Source organism: Barbatula barbatula (assembly GCF_947034865.1).
Source record: "Barbatula barbatula genome assembly, chromosome: 16".
NCBI lineage: Eukaryota > Metazoa > Chordata > Actinopteri > Cypriniformes > Nemacheilidae > Barbatula > Barbatula barbatula.
In genome coordinates this window covers 5,343,664-5,362,453 of record NC_136779.1, presented here as the reverse complement: position 1 = coordinate 5,362,453, position 18,790 = coordinate 5,343,664, and the positions used below count along the sequence as shown (strand labels likewise).

Sequence of the window (18,790 nt, the reverse complement as noted above, 5' to 3'; positions counted from 1 at the left end):
TTGAATAATAAAGGCATAATAATTTTTATTTAGTCTTATTTAATACTGTCCTAATAAACACTAAGGGCCAAATCCATTGACAGGGTTATATCGCAGCTGTCCTTCTGAATCCGTGTATCTCCATATTTGGTAATTATTTTATCATCGTTATTAGTTACCCTTATGTTTGTCACTGGATGGACATCGACGATAAATATTTTAGATACCCCCACCCAAAACATAAGAGTATTATTAAATAAGAGTTTGTCATAATATTGGTTTCTTGATCTCCCTTAGTTTGGAAAAATCAAATAGTGTTTTTTTTGTCCCTGCCATGTAAACAACACTATTGGTAAAAATGTGCAAAGACACAAACTGCTATACCAGTAACAACATGCTGACAGGATCATGGATCTTATCATGGATCATGGCTATTCAATTGTATTGCCATGTACATCATAACACACCAATCAGGGTATAAAAGCCATAAATAGATGAGATATCATTTGATGGGATCCTTAAGCATCAACATTTTAGTTTTCACAAGAATTTGACAAAAAATTTATTGATGTCATTACAGTTGGGATAAAGAGCTTCTGCCAATAAACTACAGTTGACCTCTGCTGTGCTGTGTTGTACGGAACCGCAAAGATGTGTTTAATTTACTTTCAGATAGTTGTGAAACCAAATTATGGTGTGAATTCGTTTCCCCTGTGTACAGACTTTCTACTAACGTTGATCTCGGTGTCCAAAATCATTACCCAGAAACTGAGCTTGTTCCTTCTTTACACATGAATATGAAGTGAAGATTTTGTCCTCTGATTCATTGGGAATGTGTTAATGAGATGTTAATGCAGTGCAGTTTTAGCAAAAGCTGTATGTGTTATTGAAGGGAAACACACGAAGGGTCATTTGGCTAATAACTGTCTGCACAGGCAGATGCAACAGACCTCACGGTTGTACAGTTTGTATTGTTGTGTGTGTATGCATGAATGAGCGTTTAGATATATTCGAAGTCAGTCCTTCTACGCGGTCAGCGCTGGCCTTCAGACCACAATGTCTGTTAAAGTGATGGATGCTGTAACAAATGAGAGTTTGCATTGGTCAAGTGGCAACAGAAAAGAATATGCATTGCTTAATATTAACATTAACATAGGGCTGTGACGATATATATCGCGATTCACACTAATATACCTGGCACAGCTCTTCCGTGAACTACGGCTCTTTCACCAGTAGGATGAACTGCTCAATTTAAAATCACTACGAGATTGAATCGTTTCAAACATGCATTTGAAAAAGCAACACTTGTCAAACATCATTGTAAATATACTTTATTATCATGGAAAGTACCTGAAAAGGTTTGAAGAACAGCGATTGAATATGGCCATTTCCATTTTCTGGTAGCCACGCCTCCCTTTCGCATGTAAGCGAAACTGCGGCGTGAAGTGTCCACTTAAAGTGGGTACTTAAAGTGCATTCCTTTTTTAAGAATTTTCATTGTGAACGCACTATTACTTGCACTATTTATACTACAAAATGGCGTAGAATGGTGCATAAGTGTGCGATCTGGGACGCACCCCACGTGTGTAAATCGTTCTTCTTCTGTGTCCTATATTCTGAGTTTCTGCGTAAGTGCGCCCTCTGGCTTTCGGATGTGGCGGAATTTAACCGTTATTTATTGAGAAACTGTGCATAAACATTACACCATATATCGTCCCAGCCCTCCATAAACACAAATACGTATAAATAATAATTTTATATACATTTATTATTTACTGTTCACAAACCAAACAACTAGCAATCTTAGTAATGACCGACCGAATTTCATTTCAAAGCATTGGTTTCACACTTTTGGCTGCCAATAATTTGTCACACGAGACCGATTTGGAATGGCAACCATGTTTTTTTATAATCTATTAATTGATTTACAACTTGTAAACACAACAACTTACCAAATAAAGTTACTACTTTACAGTTAAGTTAAAAAAAAGTCTTAAGTGGCTCACCACTAAATTAGATCCGTAAAGCAATAGACAATTTTTAATGCAACAATCTCTGTATAACAAAGTTTTATCTCCCTAAACAAACCTTCTAGAGAAGCTCTACTTAGTCCCATATATGTCAGATATGGTTCCAACCTTCTAATGTTTGCCAGTCAAGTAGTCTAAAGAAGCATATTTAAGAAAACTCTGCCATTGTGTTATTGATGGAGATCTTTCTGATATCCAATTTAATAAAATACATTTTCTTGCACAGAATGCTAGAAGCTTATAAAGCACGTTTATCTATAATTAAATTACAATGTATTCCAAGCAGCATATTCTCTCCAACTCTCGCCCTACCGCCACCCAGAACCAAAAACCCGTAACAATGAACAAGATCTCCTTCCTCTATTTTAAATATGGACACATTGAGGAGCAATCGTCTTTGATTTTGTGGCAACCTTGTTTATCAAAAGCAAGAATGTTTTAACACAGTCTGAGTTTTAGTTTTGCTGCCATGTTTCTGGGGGTACATTTGTCCAGTTCGTTATCATTTTTTTTGTACATATGAACCGTATTAATAATTTTATTAAGTGGCCCCCAACAACAAACTTTGAGTCTGTATGGTTCACATTGTCAATAAATAAAATAAATTTGTCCCTGATTCATGGATGGGTCTTTAATCTCCGGAACAGCCAAACGGGACAGTGATTGAGACCCTCATGACTGTTTAACCTTTCATTTGCTTCAGGGTTGGTCCCTGCTGTTAAAACTCTGGCTGTGACTTCTGACTTTAACTAGAAAACAAAGCGTGTTAAGATTTTACCATTGTGACGGTGTTGCTTTAAGCAGTATTGCTGCCGGTTGGTCATAAACTTTAGTGTTGACTGTGCTCGAGTTGCGTGTTTGGTTTGTCTGCCGAAATACCAGAAGTCATTCAAGAAATGGTCTTGTTTATTCATACTATTTAGCACGTGAAAAGAGACACATGATTCTAGAGTCAAAAGTGGACCTTCTGAATGACTGACCAGATTACTTGATACACACTAGAATTGATTTGTTAAACTTGAATATTTGTCTGGTGCCCCTTTAAATGAAAAGCATTAGAAAAATATTGACATAAATGTAATTTAATATTCTTTATAAGGATGACCAAACACATTATAGATTAAATTGCTCTTATTTAAATGTGAATTATTACGTAGTTGCCGTTATTTGCGGCATGCTTCTGTTGCAGTCTACATGTGAGATTTGTGATCCGTAACATCTCATATCGCTCTCTTTGAAATTATCCTGCGTATTAGAGATCCATTTATCCCATGCTCACTCCTCCCCACCTGATCGACCTTTTGCTCTCGTGTGATAGGTTCTCTCTGAACACGTGTATATTCCTGCGTTACATGAGGCGAGACTAAAAGATTTCTGTCAAATGGGGGAAGGGTTGGCTTTTTGGATGGGATTTCTGCTCACAGCCTGTCCGTCAAACGTCCCAGCTGAAGAATTTCTCTTGAAGTACATGCAGTGCGTTTCCATGGCGACGAGTACTTTATTCGAAACATGGTTATGCTTTCGATGTGATGATGAATTAAGTTTCAGCCAACCAATGAGCTTGCATATGGTGACTAAACAAAAATCATTACTAAAGATAAATGGTCATGCAAGTGGATTAGAGGATGGACACGTTTTTATCACAGGGGTGATGTTTTCATCAGCTAATGGTGGCTTGATGTCACGCACTTTGATGGTTTGTGATATGTTGCTATGGTTACAGCAGGGGATGCCCGTGGCGACCTCACCTTTCTCTATGAATGGAACCAGCATTCAATTAGTTTTTCAGATCATCACAGGTCACTAGTTGGGGGGTCATGGGGGGGGGGTGTGTGCAAGGTCAGGCTGTAACGCCGGTCACAGGGAAAGAATTTGAGGTCACTTGAGAGGTGAGGGTCATCATATCGTATGGCTCCGTGTAACTTTGTTTTTGCTCTGAAGTGCAAACTGATCACATGACTAACAAAGACGGCAGGATGGACTTTAAGTGCCTTATTTATTAGTGAAGATTAATACATCTAAATATATTTAACCAATTCATTTATTGCTTTACTCATAACCTGTGACTCACAAAACCAACATCTTCTAAAACACATAATAGGTTGGTATATGCTTTCTTTATATCTTCTTTATAATAATACTAGACCCATATTTATAATCCAGTGCACACAGAAAAAGCAAACTCTTTTACTGCCAGCCAAGCAAGCAATATACTGGGGTTATTGGAACTCGGCCCGGTATTGAACAGACCTCAGCGTTCTTGAACAACAACACTTAAGCTGAATTGGAGTCTTTGGGTTTATGGATGCAAGGTCCTTATAAATAATTTGTGATCGGCAAACTCCTGCGTCAGATTTTTACAGGGCACTTCAGAACTGTTGAGGTGGGTGCTTCTGTGAAACAGAACGATTCTAATGTGAAATATATTTGACCTTAACCTTAAAAACATGTCATGAAAATAACAATTTGTAAAATAAAATTATTTTCTAATTGAGACCTTTTTTCAAGAGTCGTTTGCTTGAACCGAAGATATTTGTTGCACATTTAGTCGACACCACCATGTGATAGGATGACGACACCCAAACTATCGCCTGGCACTTTAAATTCTTGGAAATGGCCGAGAGAGACAAACTAAAATGAAGCATTTGATGAAATAAACAACTTTACTCTTGGAACTTTAACGTCTTCTGAATCTCTCGATCAGAGGGCCGCATAAACAACTCTGTGTTTTTCTGACTATTGGCAGTTTACATCGTCTTATCGTCTCCGCTACCTTTTGATTCCTGTCTAATGTTTGTTCCACTCCCCATTCCTTGCTTTCAACTTCAGTTAGTTCTGATGTTGTTTCTTTTAAAATGGATTTGTTCCCACATATATCCACTTGCAAATGTTTTTGCCAAACAAGTGTTTGGTCAAGACACTACAACTTGACTGTTTGCATATTTTTTGTTTACATTCACATTCATTGTATATATTCATTGTTTGCTTTTGTTTGTTTCCAAACAAAGTCCCGGACGACCTGACGCCGGAGGAGAAGCAAGAGCTGGAGAACATCAGGAGACGCAAACAGGAGCTTCTGGAAGACATACAGGTAACACTTTGATCTTGCATTTGTACAATAATTAACACAAAGCCACATTCAATAAGACTACACTTCTGTGTCATTTTTTTTGTGTAGTGTGATGGTTTATACAAAACTATATGTGACCCAGTCTGTGAAAACCCTGCTGTTTGTGTTGTGTTGTCATTATTTTTATCCCAATGCTTTGCTTGTGTTTGGTGGATCTGGCAGACTGGCTCTTACTTGTCTTCCAGATGTCTTATTAAACGAATTAACATCACCAAATCAATATTATGCTTCTCTATGCACGGCAGCTGTGATGAACAGAATCTTTTGGGGACGGGATTGGAAAGGGTTTGGTGGTGGTGCGACCCGGGCTGTATAGTTTTAGGCCACGTTTTCGAAGATTTATTTTGCGTTTTTTAAAAGTTTCACGTACACATGACAGCGTTATCCAAAGGTGACCCTTTGAGACCCGAAGTTTGCGTTTTCAGTCCACAAAACGCATTTTCCATGTAAACGGACACCAGAAACGCATAAAGCAGTTGGAAACGGTCTTGTGTAAACAGCCTCTTAGTGTAGAGAATTGATTGGGTACAGGATTGACGGGGTGACCCACCTCAAGACGGACACCGTAACAGCTGGGCCATGAAGGATGTGCAATCTTTTGAAACGAGTCAAGCTAATTTACTTATGCTAATTATATTACGCAATTGGAATGTCAACCATTAAAGCCCGTTTTTGCCAAACGCTGTGCCCCACATCCCTACAATGACTTGAATCAAATGAAGTTCACATTTTGCTGGCATAAAGCCATTAAGCCATTTATTTGTGTTATTAAAATGTGTCATTTGTGAAGCGTTCATGAGGTTATTTATAGCTCTTAACAGTTTTCAATTGACATCATAATGTTTAAATGTGCACAATGTGGTTTAGTTGGTTATGTTTTGCTGGCTAAATTAATAGCAGTCTGAATCTGAATTCTGCAGATGTTTTTGTCACCCATTATTCATTTATTCTGTAACTGACAGCACTAATAGGATGCATACTAACGCAGATCGAGTATTTTTAAGCTGGCCATGTGATCATGGCAGCCATCCTAATGTAGAACAGCCTTTCTAGGCCAGATATACCCCAGGAGTATTCATCTTATTTCCCTGTAGTCTGCACATCATTTTAAACTGGGATAATCTCAAAATTATGTCAATGCATTCCCTTCCTTTTATCATATTTCACTTTACAGGAGGTTTAATTCTTTTTTAATATTTAAATCTTTATTTTTCTGTGATCAGCATCCGCACTCTAAAATATGCTGGGTTAGTTTTAACCGTTGGTTGGGTCAAAAAAAGATAGAAACGCAACTGTTAGGTTAAAACTAACCCAAAAATGCATTATATTTGACCCAACCATGGGTTAAAAATAACACTGAAGCATTATAGGACCTTTGCCCCTGCTACACATGGATGTAGGTTGTGATGGGTGGTGGGGTCATGATCAGAGAGATCAGATTAGCTTCTTAGGAAGACCACCATGTCTGTCCCTCTAACACTCTCAATTTGATGCTGCTTATAAAGGGCAGCAAGATCCCACCCACAGACCCTCCTTCTGACCCGGACAGGCTGCCTTTGGGCGGTTTTCAGAATCCTTGATGGGTCTTATGATCTGGGTGAGGTATGTGTGCACTGGTTGTCTGCATTTGAAAGAGAAACTCTTATTAAATGACCTACACATAAAGCAGTCAGAACATTTTTCCACTTACAGTTGAGATGTCAAACCATTTTTATAAACATATGAACAATTTTGTAACAAGTTTGTATTTGTTAAAGGTCCAGTTTATGAAATTTAGCGACATCTGGGGTGAGGTTGCGAAATTGAAACTGATCGAAATAGCTCATTCTCTGTAAAAAATAACGCTTCTTGATACATCTCTGAAGACATAGTTGTGTATATTTTATTGCATTTCTGTCAGTAGATCCTACAAAGAATGACACATTGGACTTTAAACATTAGTAATGCATAAGCTAACATTAACTAACAATGAATGATACTTCCACAGCGCTTAATATGTTGGTTCATGTTAATTTGTGTATTTGCTAATACATTTTAAAAAGTTGTACCTGTTAACATTAGTTAACGCACAATGATCTAACATGAACGATTGTTTTTACAATAACTAACATTAACAAAAAAGTACAGATACTACCTTATTGGAAAGTTTTGGCCATATTCTTGTATTTGACATGAAAAATGTAAATTCACATTTAGTTAGTTTCCCGAACTTTTAAACTTGACTAGAGAAAAAAAACCTTTAAGTCACAATGCTCACCCCACTTTTCCTCACACCCGCACATGCTAATCGCAGTCTGAGCCGAACCAGGTCAACTATGCGCTAATGTCATTCCTCCAAGTGAAAGAGACTAGACAGAACTTTAGTCCTCATGTATAAGTAAACATCTGCCACTTCCCATCGTGCTTCTAAATTCTGCTACAAAAACTGTTCGGTTTGAAAATCGATGCTTGGCTGTCTGAACTAAATGGCTTTTGTTTGCGCTCTCTGAACCAGCAGCGTCCGGGCGTTTGGATCTGTTTTCTCTGTCAGTCGTGTTTACCCCTACGTGCAGCGGCCTTGAAGGCCTCTCTGGTTATCGATGGCACCATCCCCGCTGTCATTCCAATTATTTCATAAAACCTACAGTTGATATTGGATTTATTTATTATCCACATGGATTCATGTCCCTTTCTTAATACTGATGGCGCGATTGGTCATGTGATGTTTGTCTAATGGAAACAAAGTGCTTTATTTGAGGGATTGACAGCCTCCGTAGTGCCCTGTTGGACGCTCCTGATTCCTTTTCTGTTGCCAGGAGACGGACGTTATAATGCGTTGCATAAGGACAGAACAAACGGAAAGGTGTGGGCTGACAACTTGTGTTTGTTTACATGTTACCTTTATATGGCGGATATCCCCTAGCAACGCTCATTTTGAACGTCATCATCATGACCGCTTTGTTCTAGCAGATGTTTGTCTTGCGTCCGTCTTCTCTCAGAGTGGACTGCGGAGAAGGTTTCTATCAGATTTCATAGCCCAGGTGATTTAATGGAATGATGGACTTCTCATATGTGTTTCATTGACGTATCAACTTAAAGGGCATGGTTTACCCAAAAGAAAAATCCTGTCATAATTTACTCGCCCTCATGTCATTTCAGACCTGTATGACTTACACAAAAAACATATCTGAGACGCAGAACACTTGGAGATTTCTGTTAGCTCTCTACTTAATCGTATTGTTTAAGGAGAAATTATTGAAATATCGAAGAGATCTACAGTAGACTGTGACTTTTTTTCCTCTCTCTCTCTTTATTTATGGTGCCCTTGTTTCCTTTTCGTTTCAATTTGCATGTACTGGTTTCAGAAAGATAGACCTTTGACCATCACCTAGGAGTCTGGTAGGCATTTATGCAAAGACCTGCCCACTTTGGTTGGTTTTTACATGTCAGTCAGAAAGCCACAGTTTAATGTCACCACGATGGGCCAAAATGCTTGTGAAAAGCTTTCAAGAACTTGTACATGTTCTGTTTTTTTAAGACTGACAATACAAAGTACTTTGTGTGGTCTACTTTTTAAAATATCATGGGTTTCTCCATCTCCAGATTCTCAGACCTCTGGGATTAGCCTCACTATAGCTCATTGATCTTTTTTAACACACTGCTTTATGGAGCTCCGAGAGCACTTGTCCGGGTCAAGCCGTTACGACGATTGTGCGATCCTATTGTGAATCTGTGTGGTCATTGATGTATAGCGGAGGAAGGTCAGGTGTTAAAAGGGAACTTGTTTGACCTTTTCAGGTGATATAATAAGAAGTATGTATTAGTGTCCGTGCGTGTGTATCCTTGGTGGATTGGTAATATGAGTCGTATTGATCTGTGCCCGAGCTGCTTCAGGAAGATGGATTGGAGGCAGTGTTGTTATGACACACAATGACTATACATGCTTGCAGTATATATGGCTGTATAGCCTCACAGAGAGGTCATAACTTAAGATTTACCTAAATAGAACAAACAACCTTATTATATATGCACAGTCATTATAGTTTTGTTTTCAGGTTTTTTTTGTTATAATTAAATTAATAGAATACTGCCCAAACTTATATAACAATCATTTCTCATTTTCATTCAAGTTTTTTTATTTGATTTTAATAAATAGTAATGTTTTAATATTTTATTAAACTATAATAAACTTGTTTATGCATTGTCCTTTATGCATAATAAACCGCACTCACACACTGTAAAAGTATAACAATAACTATATTAGACATTGTAAAAACATTTGTTTTTAATGCCATCTGTACTGAGATTTCTCCACAAGTGCCTTTAAAATCACATTGAATTTTTATTTCGTCACAACACACATAATGCCCGTCTCTCCCTCTCATTCACTCGCTTTCACTGTCTCACCATCTGTCTGTCTTTTTTCTTCCTCATCTTTCAGATCCCTTCCCAAATGCCCCTTCATCTTGATATTTGATGCAAGTGCCACGCTGGGCCGTGATTGAATGTTTCATACTCTTGATAATCATATTAGATATTTATGACGATGTTAATTGTATTAGATTCAGGGCTTTCGATCACTGTCTCAAAAGTGCTCTGCAGAGGGCAGCTCCGAACTCATTTGTTTTCGTCCTATTTATGTTTTTCAGCGGCTCAAGGATGAGATAGCGAAGGTCACAAATGAGATCGAAAGTCTTGGCTCCACTCAAGAAAGGTATGATAATTATTATAAAAGCATTGCTATGGTTGTACCGTGAATGATTTATCACTGCATATTATTCCAAGTGTGTCTTCAAAATCTTTCATCAAACTTCTGGAACCTTATTATATTTTCTCTGATAGAAACTATTGGATATTATTGATAAAAAGTTATTTAGACGAGCTCCCACCTGTTCTGCCTCCCTTGTTGTTTCAAGCCCGTCTTTCACATTGAACAACAAATCTAGATGTGAATATTTGATCTAGTGAATATTTTTAGATTATTAGTTAGATTAGTGAATACAGTTTCATGTTAAAAGTATAATGTTCAACTTTCTGTTGTATTGGTTTTGGTGCTGTGCTCACGCACACGATACACAAAAGCATATTCTCCATTACTTCTAAGCAGACACAGAGGAATTACACACACATACAGTACTCAGTCTTTCCCATCTTGTTTAATATTAATGACAGTGCCCCCTGCGGGAGGGAAGACTGGTGAATTATGTACGGCTGTTTTGGTAAAAGGGGGTGTCATTTGGGTAGATTGACGGAGATGTGTGAAGGATTTTTGGGCATGTTTGAACCGTCCATGTGGGGCGGGTCTCGTCTTGAATAGTTACGTACATAAAGTGATAAAAAAAAAGAATAAATTAAACACTTAATTCAGTCTGATACTGACTGAAGTGACCCATATTCTCATACCATACAGAATTACTTTCAGCATATACATCAAACCGAACCAACCTATGAGGTTCATCCATTTTTCATCATTCCACTTGGCCCGCAGAACACTTCACAGGATGACCGCTCTGAGGGTCATTTGAATCTATGTCATTACTTCCCTTTTATGAACTTCTTTTGTCATCACTGTTCCTCCCCCGTCTATCCCTCCACATTGGGTGATGTCATACAGCTTTTCTGGAAAGTACACTCTTAACCGGCTGTGGCCTTTAACATTACATGTCACATCACCGTCATCTAGTACATTTAGCTGATGACATACGTAATGATGTCATCACAGATGCTCTGACAGGAATTGAAGTTGTGCAAACCGTATGTCAGCCTCCTTTTCTTGCTTCAGTTTATCTTGAGATTGCAAGAATGCTTAAGATCTTCTGCGTATGAGTTCAACGTACTGCCAACAAATGTGCAATGTGCGATTATTCGAAGCGGCTGTCCAATGAAAAAACGAAAATGAAATGAATCCCTCATCTATTTTTGTTCACAGAGTAAATATGCAGCGGAGTAAGCAGATGGCCATGGGCCGCAAGAAATTTAATATGGATCCCAAAAAGGTAAGCAAGCCTTTATTTTGTAGGGGTTTAGTACATTTTCTCTCTGAGCTATTTTCAGCTGTTATGTATTGAAATGACTCCTATTACAGAAAATGGGTTCTCATTTAGCATTTTTACACCTTTGATCTAACGTAGGGGCACACATTATCACAAGCATTCAAGTATTGTTAAGCATCACGCAACCACGGCAATTTAAAATCACAGATCCAGACATATGGGTTAAAGTTCAGACAGCGGGAAAAGAGTAGAGCGGAGAATCTCGGCTTTTAAGGACTCCACTTGAACAAAATGCATATGAAAATATAGGCAGAAAAATTGTGAAAGCAGGATCTGGTAGCGCTGTTCGTAGTTCTTTATTCGCTGAATCGTTACTTTTCTCTTGCAGGGGATTCGGTTCCTGATCGAAAATGAATTGCTGAAGAACACTTGTGAAGATATTGCCCAATTTCTTTACAAGGGCGAGGGCCTCAACAAGACGGCCATCGGAGATTATCTGGGTGAAAGGTAAGATGACAGGAATAGGGATGCTTTTATTTTATGTGTCCAAAAACCAGCGCTTATGAATCTATTATTAACCAATAACCAGTAAGATTAGATGGTAGTTGAAGTGGAAGTTAAACAGATTTGGGATTTTGCTATATCTAGAATCCGAGCTCAAGGGAGGTTGACATCATCGATGATAAGCTTGTGTTCACCGAAAGCCATTACTGTATGTGGATGACTTGTGTCCGTATGAAAACGCTGGGTTTAGCATTAAGGGTCGGCTTACACATTTATTGATGGACTGAAATTCAATGTCGGTGCCAGGCCATCAGGGACCTATCGAGGCAGGAACGGAAGGTATATGTATACAGTACGGTGGATATATTTTCCTCCCTGCACCATTTGAGTCATATTAAAGGAGTAGTTCACCCAAAAGTAAAAGATGTGTCATGATTTACTTGCATACTTTGTTTTTCTAAACTGTTTACTTTTTTGCTGTAGAAAATGAAAAGTGATTTTCTTTCTTCATACACTTCTTTTCCATATAGCAGTTTTCATAGTGACTGCATCTGTTAAGCTCCAGAATGGACAAAACAACATAAAAGAAGTCAGTAATACTTGTGGGTTATATTTTTCTGAAGTCTTGAAGCCATGCATACATTTTAATGTATTGTTGTGGATGGAAACATGCATGACAGTTCTTTAAAAAAAAGTATCATTTTGAGTTTCACAGATACAATTTTTGGCTAAAAAGAATTTTGGGCATGCTGTGTTTTGTTTCATTTCAATCTGACATTTCATATCAGTTTTTCTGCAAATAACCAAATTTTAAGACTACCTTGTATGTTTTCATGTGTAATTCCTTACACCAGTCAATACCTCTACACTCCAAATGCACACCCACATAAATGCAAGCGCATTATCCTCTGTGTCACCTGGGGAAAATCAATAGGGAATCCTGAGCTCATCTGCACTCAAGCACACACACACTCACACACACACTATGAAGCGTTGTTTCGGCACAGCCAGACTGGATGAAACAGCGTAGGAGTGCGAAGCTTAATGGACGGACCCCCAAAGTGGGCTAATGCATTCACATATCATTGATGATATTGACATGCCCCATTTCCTCACTGAAGAAAAGGCCAGTTACACACGATCCGTAAGCACGGTGCTAATCCCCCCATGAGATTTGATGGCCATCTGAGACGTCTGGGATGAGGATCACAGCCGTAATTCCCAGTTCACGCCGTGAACTGTACAAGTTTTCGGTGACTGTAGACGTGTTATTCAGTGACGCGTACAGTAATGTTGGTGCTCTTGCTTGCTATAGTGTATTTGAAGCACTGTATGGGTTTGTTTTTGAAAATGTTTCTGCTATTTACTGCAGCCAAAAAATCTGCACAAATTTTATTGAAATCTTTTATACATTTTATTCACAGAACAAGAGTAGCTGTATTATCTTGCAGTGGTTAAATTTACATTCTAAAACGGTCAAGTCTGGACCTTCGATTCTTATTGGTTGAGCTGTTATAAAATACCCAGATTTATAACTGCGGATTTTATAATAGCTAAGGGAGTTTTACATTTGGTCATTTAGCTGTCGCTTTTATTCAAAGTGTATCCGCTACGCGTCCTTCCACAAAACCCTTAACTGGTATAAAATGCACTACAACCCAATGCTTCTCTGGGCTTATTTCTTTACTTTAATGCACATTATACCAACATTTTTGAGCTGACACACATTCATTTGATGTTATCTTTATTCCAGGGACGACTTCAATATTCAGGTTCTTCATGCCTTTGTGGAGCTTCATGAATTTACAGACCTCAATCTGGTGCAGGCCCTCAGGTGAATAGATATTGTTTCATAGATTTCATCAGTATTTAATGTGATACAACACCAGATCTAATTCTCTTTTATTGTCTTGATGCACCATCCAGACAGTTTCTTTGGAGTTTTCGGTTACCGGGCGAAGCTCAGAAGATCGATCGTATGATGGAAGCCTTTGCCCAGCGTTACTGCCAATGCAATCCTGGCGTCTTTCAGTCCACAGGTATGTATGTGTGGGAGCGTTGAATAACTTGTAGAGCAGTGAACTTTTATGATCCTTGGTACAGTCCAAAATATAATCGAGTTGGTGTAAGTGGTATTCATGCACTTTTTGGCACATTTGTTGCTGTTGATTCATCTCTCTCATTTCTGGACAGATACGTGTTACGTACTTTCCTTCGCCATCATCATGTTGAACACAAGCCTGCACAACCCAAACGTGAAGGACAAGCCATCAGCGGAGAGATTCATAGGCATGAACAGGGGCATCAATGATGGGGGAGATCTGCCAGAAGACCTGCTCAGGGTCAGTATATAATACAGATCAAAAACAGACGTTACAAAATACACTGGGACACTTAAATCGTGCATGAAAAAACATGCCTTATGTTGCATTAGATGATGAAATATCAATTACCCCGCAGAACCTGTTTGAAAGCATTAAAAATGAGCCCTTCAAGATACCTGAAGATGACGGAAATGACCTCACGCACACGTTCTTCAACCCGGACCGCGAGGGTTGGCTGCTTAAACTGGGTGAGCGAGATAGTATTTTCTGATTGGAGGATATGGAAAAAGGACTGGTCCATTGAGCCCTAAATGTGACTCTGATGTTATTATAATGACTGTTGAATTTAAAGGTTTTATTAATGAGTATAAACCACTGTAAAGAAACTTAAGAGCACACTGAAGAAAATTCTTACTTTGCTCAGGGATAGTTTGACGTCATCGGTTTTCTTCTATTATTGAAAATGTTTTATTACCATTATTTGCAGACATAACTTTTGCATTTATTTTTGCATGCCCAATAAATATTTATTTTAGGGCCGTCAAACGCAAATCGCGATTATCACATCCAGAACAAAAGTTTGTGTTTACATAACATATTGTGTACAGTATTTTATAAATACATACACATATATGCATACATATTAAGAAAATATTTATATGTATTTATTTATATTGGCCAATCATTTAAAATATATAAATGTTTTTACATTTTTATATTTTTCTTCAATCTATGCATGTATGTGTATGTTTTGTTAATACAAATGATGCATTATGCATTATGTAAACACAAACTTTTATTTTGAATGTGATTAAACGCGATTCATTGTTTGACAGCCCTAATTTATTGTAAGCACTACTGTACAGACTTTTATTTTAAAAACGTAAAGAGTCACAAGCACTTCATAGATGTTGTCAATAGAGCTGAACTGTTGGTGTGACAGCAAAATGTAGATAAAACAAACAAATAAATCTCTCATATGCTATTTTATATGATACATATCAATAGTTTAAAATAATTTACTATTAACAGTTTAATTTTGCTGTCACACCAGAGGACACATGTATGACTTATTCGCCAACTACGATTTATCTCTGCAGTCATGAAGTGTGTAACCCAATAGTCCCATATCCCAAAGCTAATGTAAAATGGCTGACACAAACCTTCTTATGTATCCACATGCTGCTCACATCACAGATCTTTAAAGCTTTAGACAAGCCTCACGCACTAAACACAGACACAGAAGTATTTGACCACAGCCTTTGATTTGATATTTAATTTCCTTTTGTTTTCTTTCTTCCACATTTGTTTGTTTGGTTTGACGTTTGTGTTTCTTCAGGAGGTATGTACACTGGTTTTCTTTAGCTAGTCCATTAAGCTGCTGTGTGCTTCCAGGTGCTTTGTGCTTTCTTCATTTGCACCTTTTCTTTGTTTCATTTAACAGATATTTCATTTCATAAAAATGAAAATATGGTTTTAAGTCTGATTCATTGTCTGTCTCATTTTAACTGGTTTGACATTTGCTGCGTTGTTGTGCTGCTCTCACAATGGGCTTGTGATGTTTGCGAGACACTTATGGTCCACTGTCTTCGTTGCCATGGAGTCTAACGTGTTCGTTAAACTTGGGATGTTTCTTTGGTCTCTGCTGCACCCTTGTGATCAGTTGAAGTAACGCAGCTCTCCAGTCTTTTCATGCTATTGACGCTAATGTGCTTGCTTAATGCTTATTGATATGTACATTTTGAAGAACTTTATATAACGAATAAGCATGAGAACTGGCAGACTGGAAACCTTAAGGTAAGCAAAATTGTTTGTGAGGTTCCATTTGATCATTTGCATTTCGTTTTCTAGGCAATAAAAGATTGACATTGGCATTGCTAGTGCCATTCTCTACCAGCTGAGCTACACACACTTTATTCTCTTACTAATGTACTCACTAACATCTGATTCAGTGGGTTTCTTAACATGTATGCTAATGGAGATGTGTTTCGGTGAGACGAACTTTGTGCCATCCATCTGCTAATGTGAGCGTACACGTGTCTGTCTGCTGCTCTGCCTCAGTCTTCATCTTGCAAAAGTGTCTCTGCTCTCCAAATTCATCACAGTTACCAATACCTATACGCTTTCTAAACAATGACAGCATCAGTATGCTTGTGTCCGATTCGCAGGTGGACGTGTGAAAACGTGGAAGAGGCGATGGTTCATTTTGACGGACAACTGTCTCTATTACTTTGAGTACACCACGGTACGTTAACCTGTTTTGGTGATTTTAAACGGATGAATGGATTTCACGCTGGCACTATGGTGAAATATAAGCCGTATTTTGTGTTTACCTCCGTAACGTGTGTGATTTTGCTCTGTTAAAAGGATAAAGAGCCAAGAGGGATCATTCCTCTGGAAAATCTCAGTATTAGGGAAGTGGAGGACTCCAAGAAGCCGGTAAGATCTTTCTCTCCTCTTCATCTTGTGTTCTCATGAATTCCTTACAAGGCCAGTGATCCTGTGATGAATTGGTGAGATTGACATGACTGCTTTTTATTTCGTTTTGTTATTTGTAGTGGTGGTGCTTTTCTGGAACTTGTACCTGATAGTTTGCATGCAAAAATCCTCTCTGGGAGTTTATAGCGCACTCCTGTTCAGATCAACGTTGACCGTTGCATCACCATTCCTGCAGTTTTTAAAGAAATGTCTTTAACCATGAAGCTTGAAGTTAAAAGTAGTTTTTCGTCATTACAGAACTTGGAGTGATTTTGCTCCGTCTAAACCTCTTCATTTTCTCTTTGCCCAGAATTGCTTTGAACTCTTCATCCCTGACAACAAGGATCAGGTCATAAAAGCGTGTAAGACTGAAGCGGACGGACGGGTTGTGGAGGGAAATCACACGTTCTACCGTATCTCAGCCCCGACCACAGAGGAGAAGGAGGTGTGGATGAAGAGCATCAAGTAAGTTCCTTCATAGCCATGTACTTTCTATATGCAAACTGAAGCTTTTCACGTTATTTTGTGACCTCAACATTTTATGACCTAATACTCTGCAACGAATGTATAGAACATAGAGTCACTGGCCACTTTATTAGGTACACCTGCCTCAATCCTTCATGGCATAGATATAACAAGGTACTGGAAACATTCCTCAGAGATTTTGGTCCATATTGACATGATAGCATCACGCATCGTGTATTTCACATTGTTTGAAGAAGGAATTTGTATTTTCTGATTAATCGTTTTATCATCAGACATACAATAATTACATTCAGTAATAAACATCTATATTGATTTTCTAATGATCAAAACGTATTAAAGTATTTTTAGAGCTCTTAAAACGTGTACTTTTTCTGTTTTTCAGGGCTGCCATAAGCAGAGATCCTTTCTATGAAATGCTTGCTGCCCGGAAAAAGAAAGCCTCATCTTTGAAGAGACAGTAGGACCTCTTATACATGGACATTCAAGGCCAGGAACAGGATCTTTGTACATGGACATGAAGAAGGCAAATAAACCGCGAATGCCATAACATTGGATCGGACCGTTTATCTCAGGAATGACCTTGTTTTGAAGTTTATCAGAGCAGGTATTCTGCAAAGTTGTGTTACAATTATACGTTTAATACATTCAAGAACTGCTCGTGGAAAGAATACTCGCGCACATCATCTCAGATCAGCAGGTCTGACTGAATATTGCATCTCATTAACCTTTTATAAGCTTGCTGCAGACACGACTGTTTCTCTTTGTGCTTTGATACGTATACAAATGCTACATGTGCACCTATTTTTTCACTGCTTTGTAAATATCTGGGATGGTTTAGACCCTGGTTTGTTAGAGACTGTCTGACAGCATCATTTCTGAGTTGATGTTTGTTTTTTAATCTGCTGTCATGTTTGTACATTTATTTTTTTAAATTTGCCAAACTTTGTCCCACCTCCCACACGGCTGTTATGAGGTTTTTTCTGATCCATGAATTGAAAATGATAGTTTAATATTGGTACTGTTTATTTGGCTTAAACAGTTATATAAGAGTAGTGCTGTACCGCTCTTCACTGATCTCATAGGTAATAAAAAATATCCTATATAGTAAACTTCATATTTATGAAACGATGTAAACGCTGTTACAGAATCGAACTACTGATTTAAATGTATATTTATCTTAGGTTTTGTATTTTGCCACCCTTATATGTATTTCTTAAATTAATGTATATGCAAGCCATATGCAAGCCCCCTCCCATAAAACACACACACTTTTTTCTTAAATGCACTGATAATTGAAGTCTCTCACTTACTAATCTATCAATGCTGTACATTTAAACATATAGCTTGTTTTTATTTTTAATGTCAAAAATATACTTTGTGCAAAAGTATGGAGTAAAGAAAAGGTTTTGTTCTGTTAAGTTTATTTCTCCATTGCTGTGTAATCGTTTTCTTTAAATAAAGTTGATATCTTAAGATTATTGAGCTGCTAAATATCAAATGTTGTGAAATTTCCTTCTCTATGACAGGCAAAATCAATTCAGTTTTTTTATTTAATCCCTTAATGTTTTAATTTATTTTATGTAATATTGCCTGGGATGTTGAATTTTCCCAGTATATTTTTTGGGAGTTTGCTGAATCCGAGCGGTTTTAAATGACATGTGACATACGCGTCACTTTTTAATTTCGTTTTCTAGTCCATGGCATACTTTGTTAAAGTCCTCAAACTTTTGAGTCACTGCCTAAAGATGTATATTAATGCATTTAAAAGACATTCAACAAAGCAACTTACAGTGCATTCCAGTACACCACGTCACTTCCTGGATATCAAAAGCATGGCTTTGTTGTTTGGCTACCTATGTTCTTCAAAAAACGTCTGTTGTGATCTGA

At 37.9% G+C, this 18,790-nt stretch overlaps 1 protein-coding gene across 5 annotated transcripts in view; it reads left to right on the top strand.

The window, feature by feature from the left end:
* Window positions 1-18,401, top strand: part of cyth1b (cytohesin 1b) — a 42,443-nt gene extending 24,042 nt beyond the window's left edge. For all 5 annotated transcript variants that reach the window (XM_079476027.1, XM_079476025.1, XM_079476024.1 and 2 more), the window contains 12 exons: window positions 5,018-5,100; window positions 9,768-9,832; window positions 11,048-11,114; window positions 11,500-11,618; window positions 13,369-13,449; window positions 13,542-13,654; window positions 13,809-13,957; window positions 14,076-14,187; window positions 16,108-16,184; window positions 16,307-16,378; window positions 16,728-16,882; window positions 17,286-18,401. In XM_079476027.1, the coding sequence (XP_079332153.1) occupies window positions 5,018-5,100; window positions 9,768-9,832; window positions 11,048-11,114; window positions 11,500-11,618; window positions 13,369-13,449; window positions 13,542-13,654; window positions 13,809-13,957; window positions 14,076-14,187; window positions 16,108-16,184; window positions 16,307-16,378; window positions 16,728-16,882; window positions 17,286-17,364 (1,172 nt within the window). In that variant the 3' untranslated portion in view covers window positions 17,365-18,401. The remainder of the gene's footprint in view (window positions 1-5,017; window positions 5,101-9,767; window positions 9,833-11,047; window positions 11,115-11,499; window positions 11,619-13,368; window positions 13,450-13,541; window positions 13,655-13,808; window positions 13,958-14,075; window positions 14,188-16,107; window positions 16,185-16,306; window positions 16,379-16,727; window positions 16,883-17,285) is intronic.
* The last annotated feature ends 389 nt before the right edge of the window (window positions 18,402-18,790 follow it).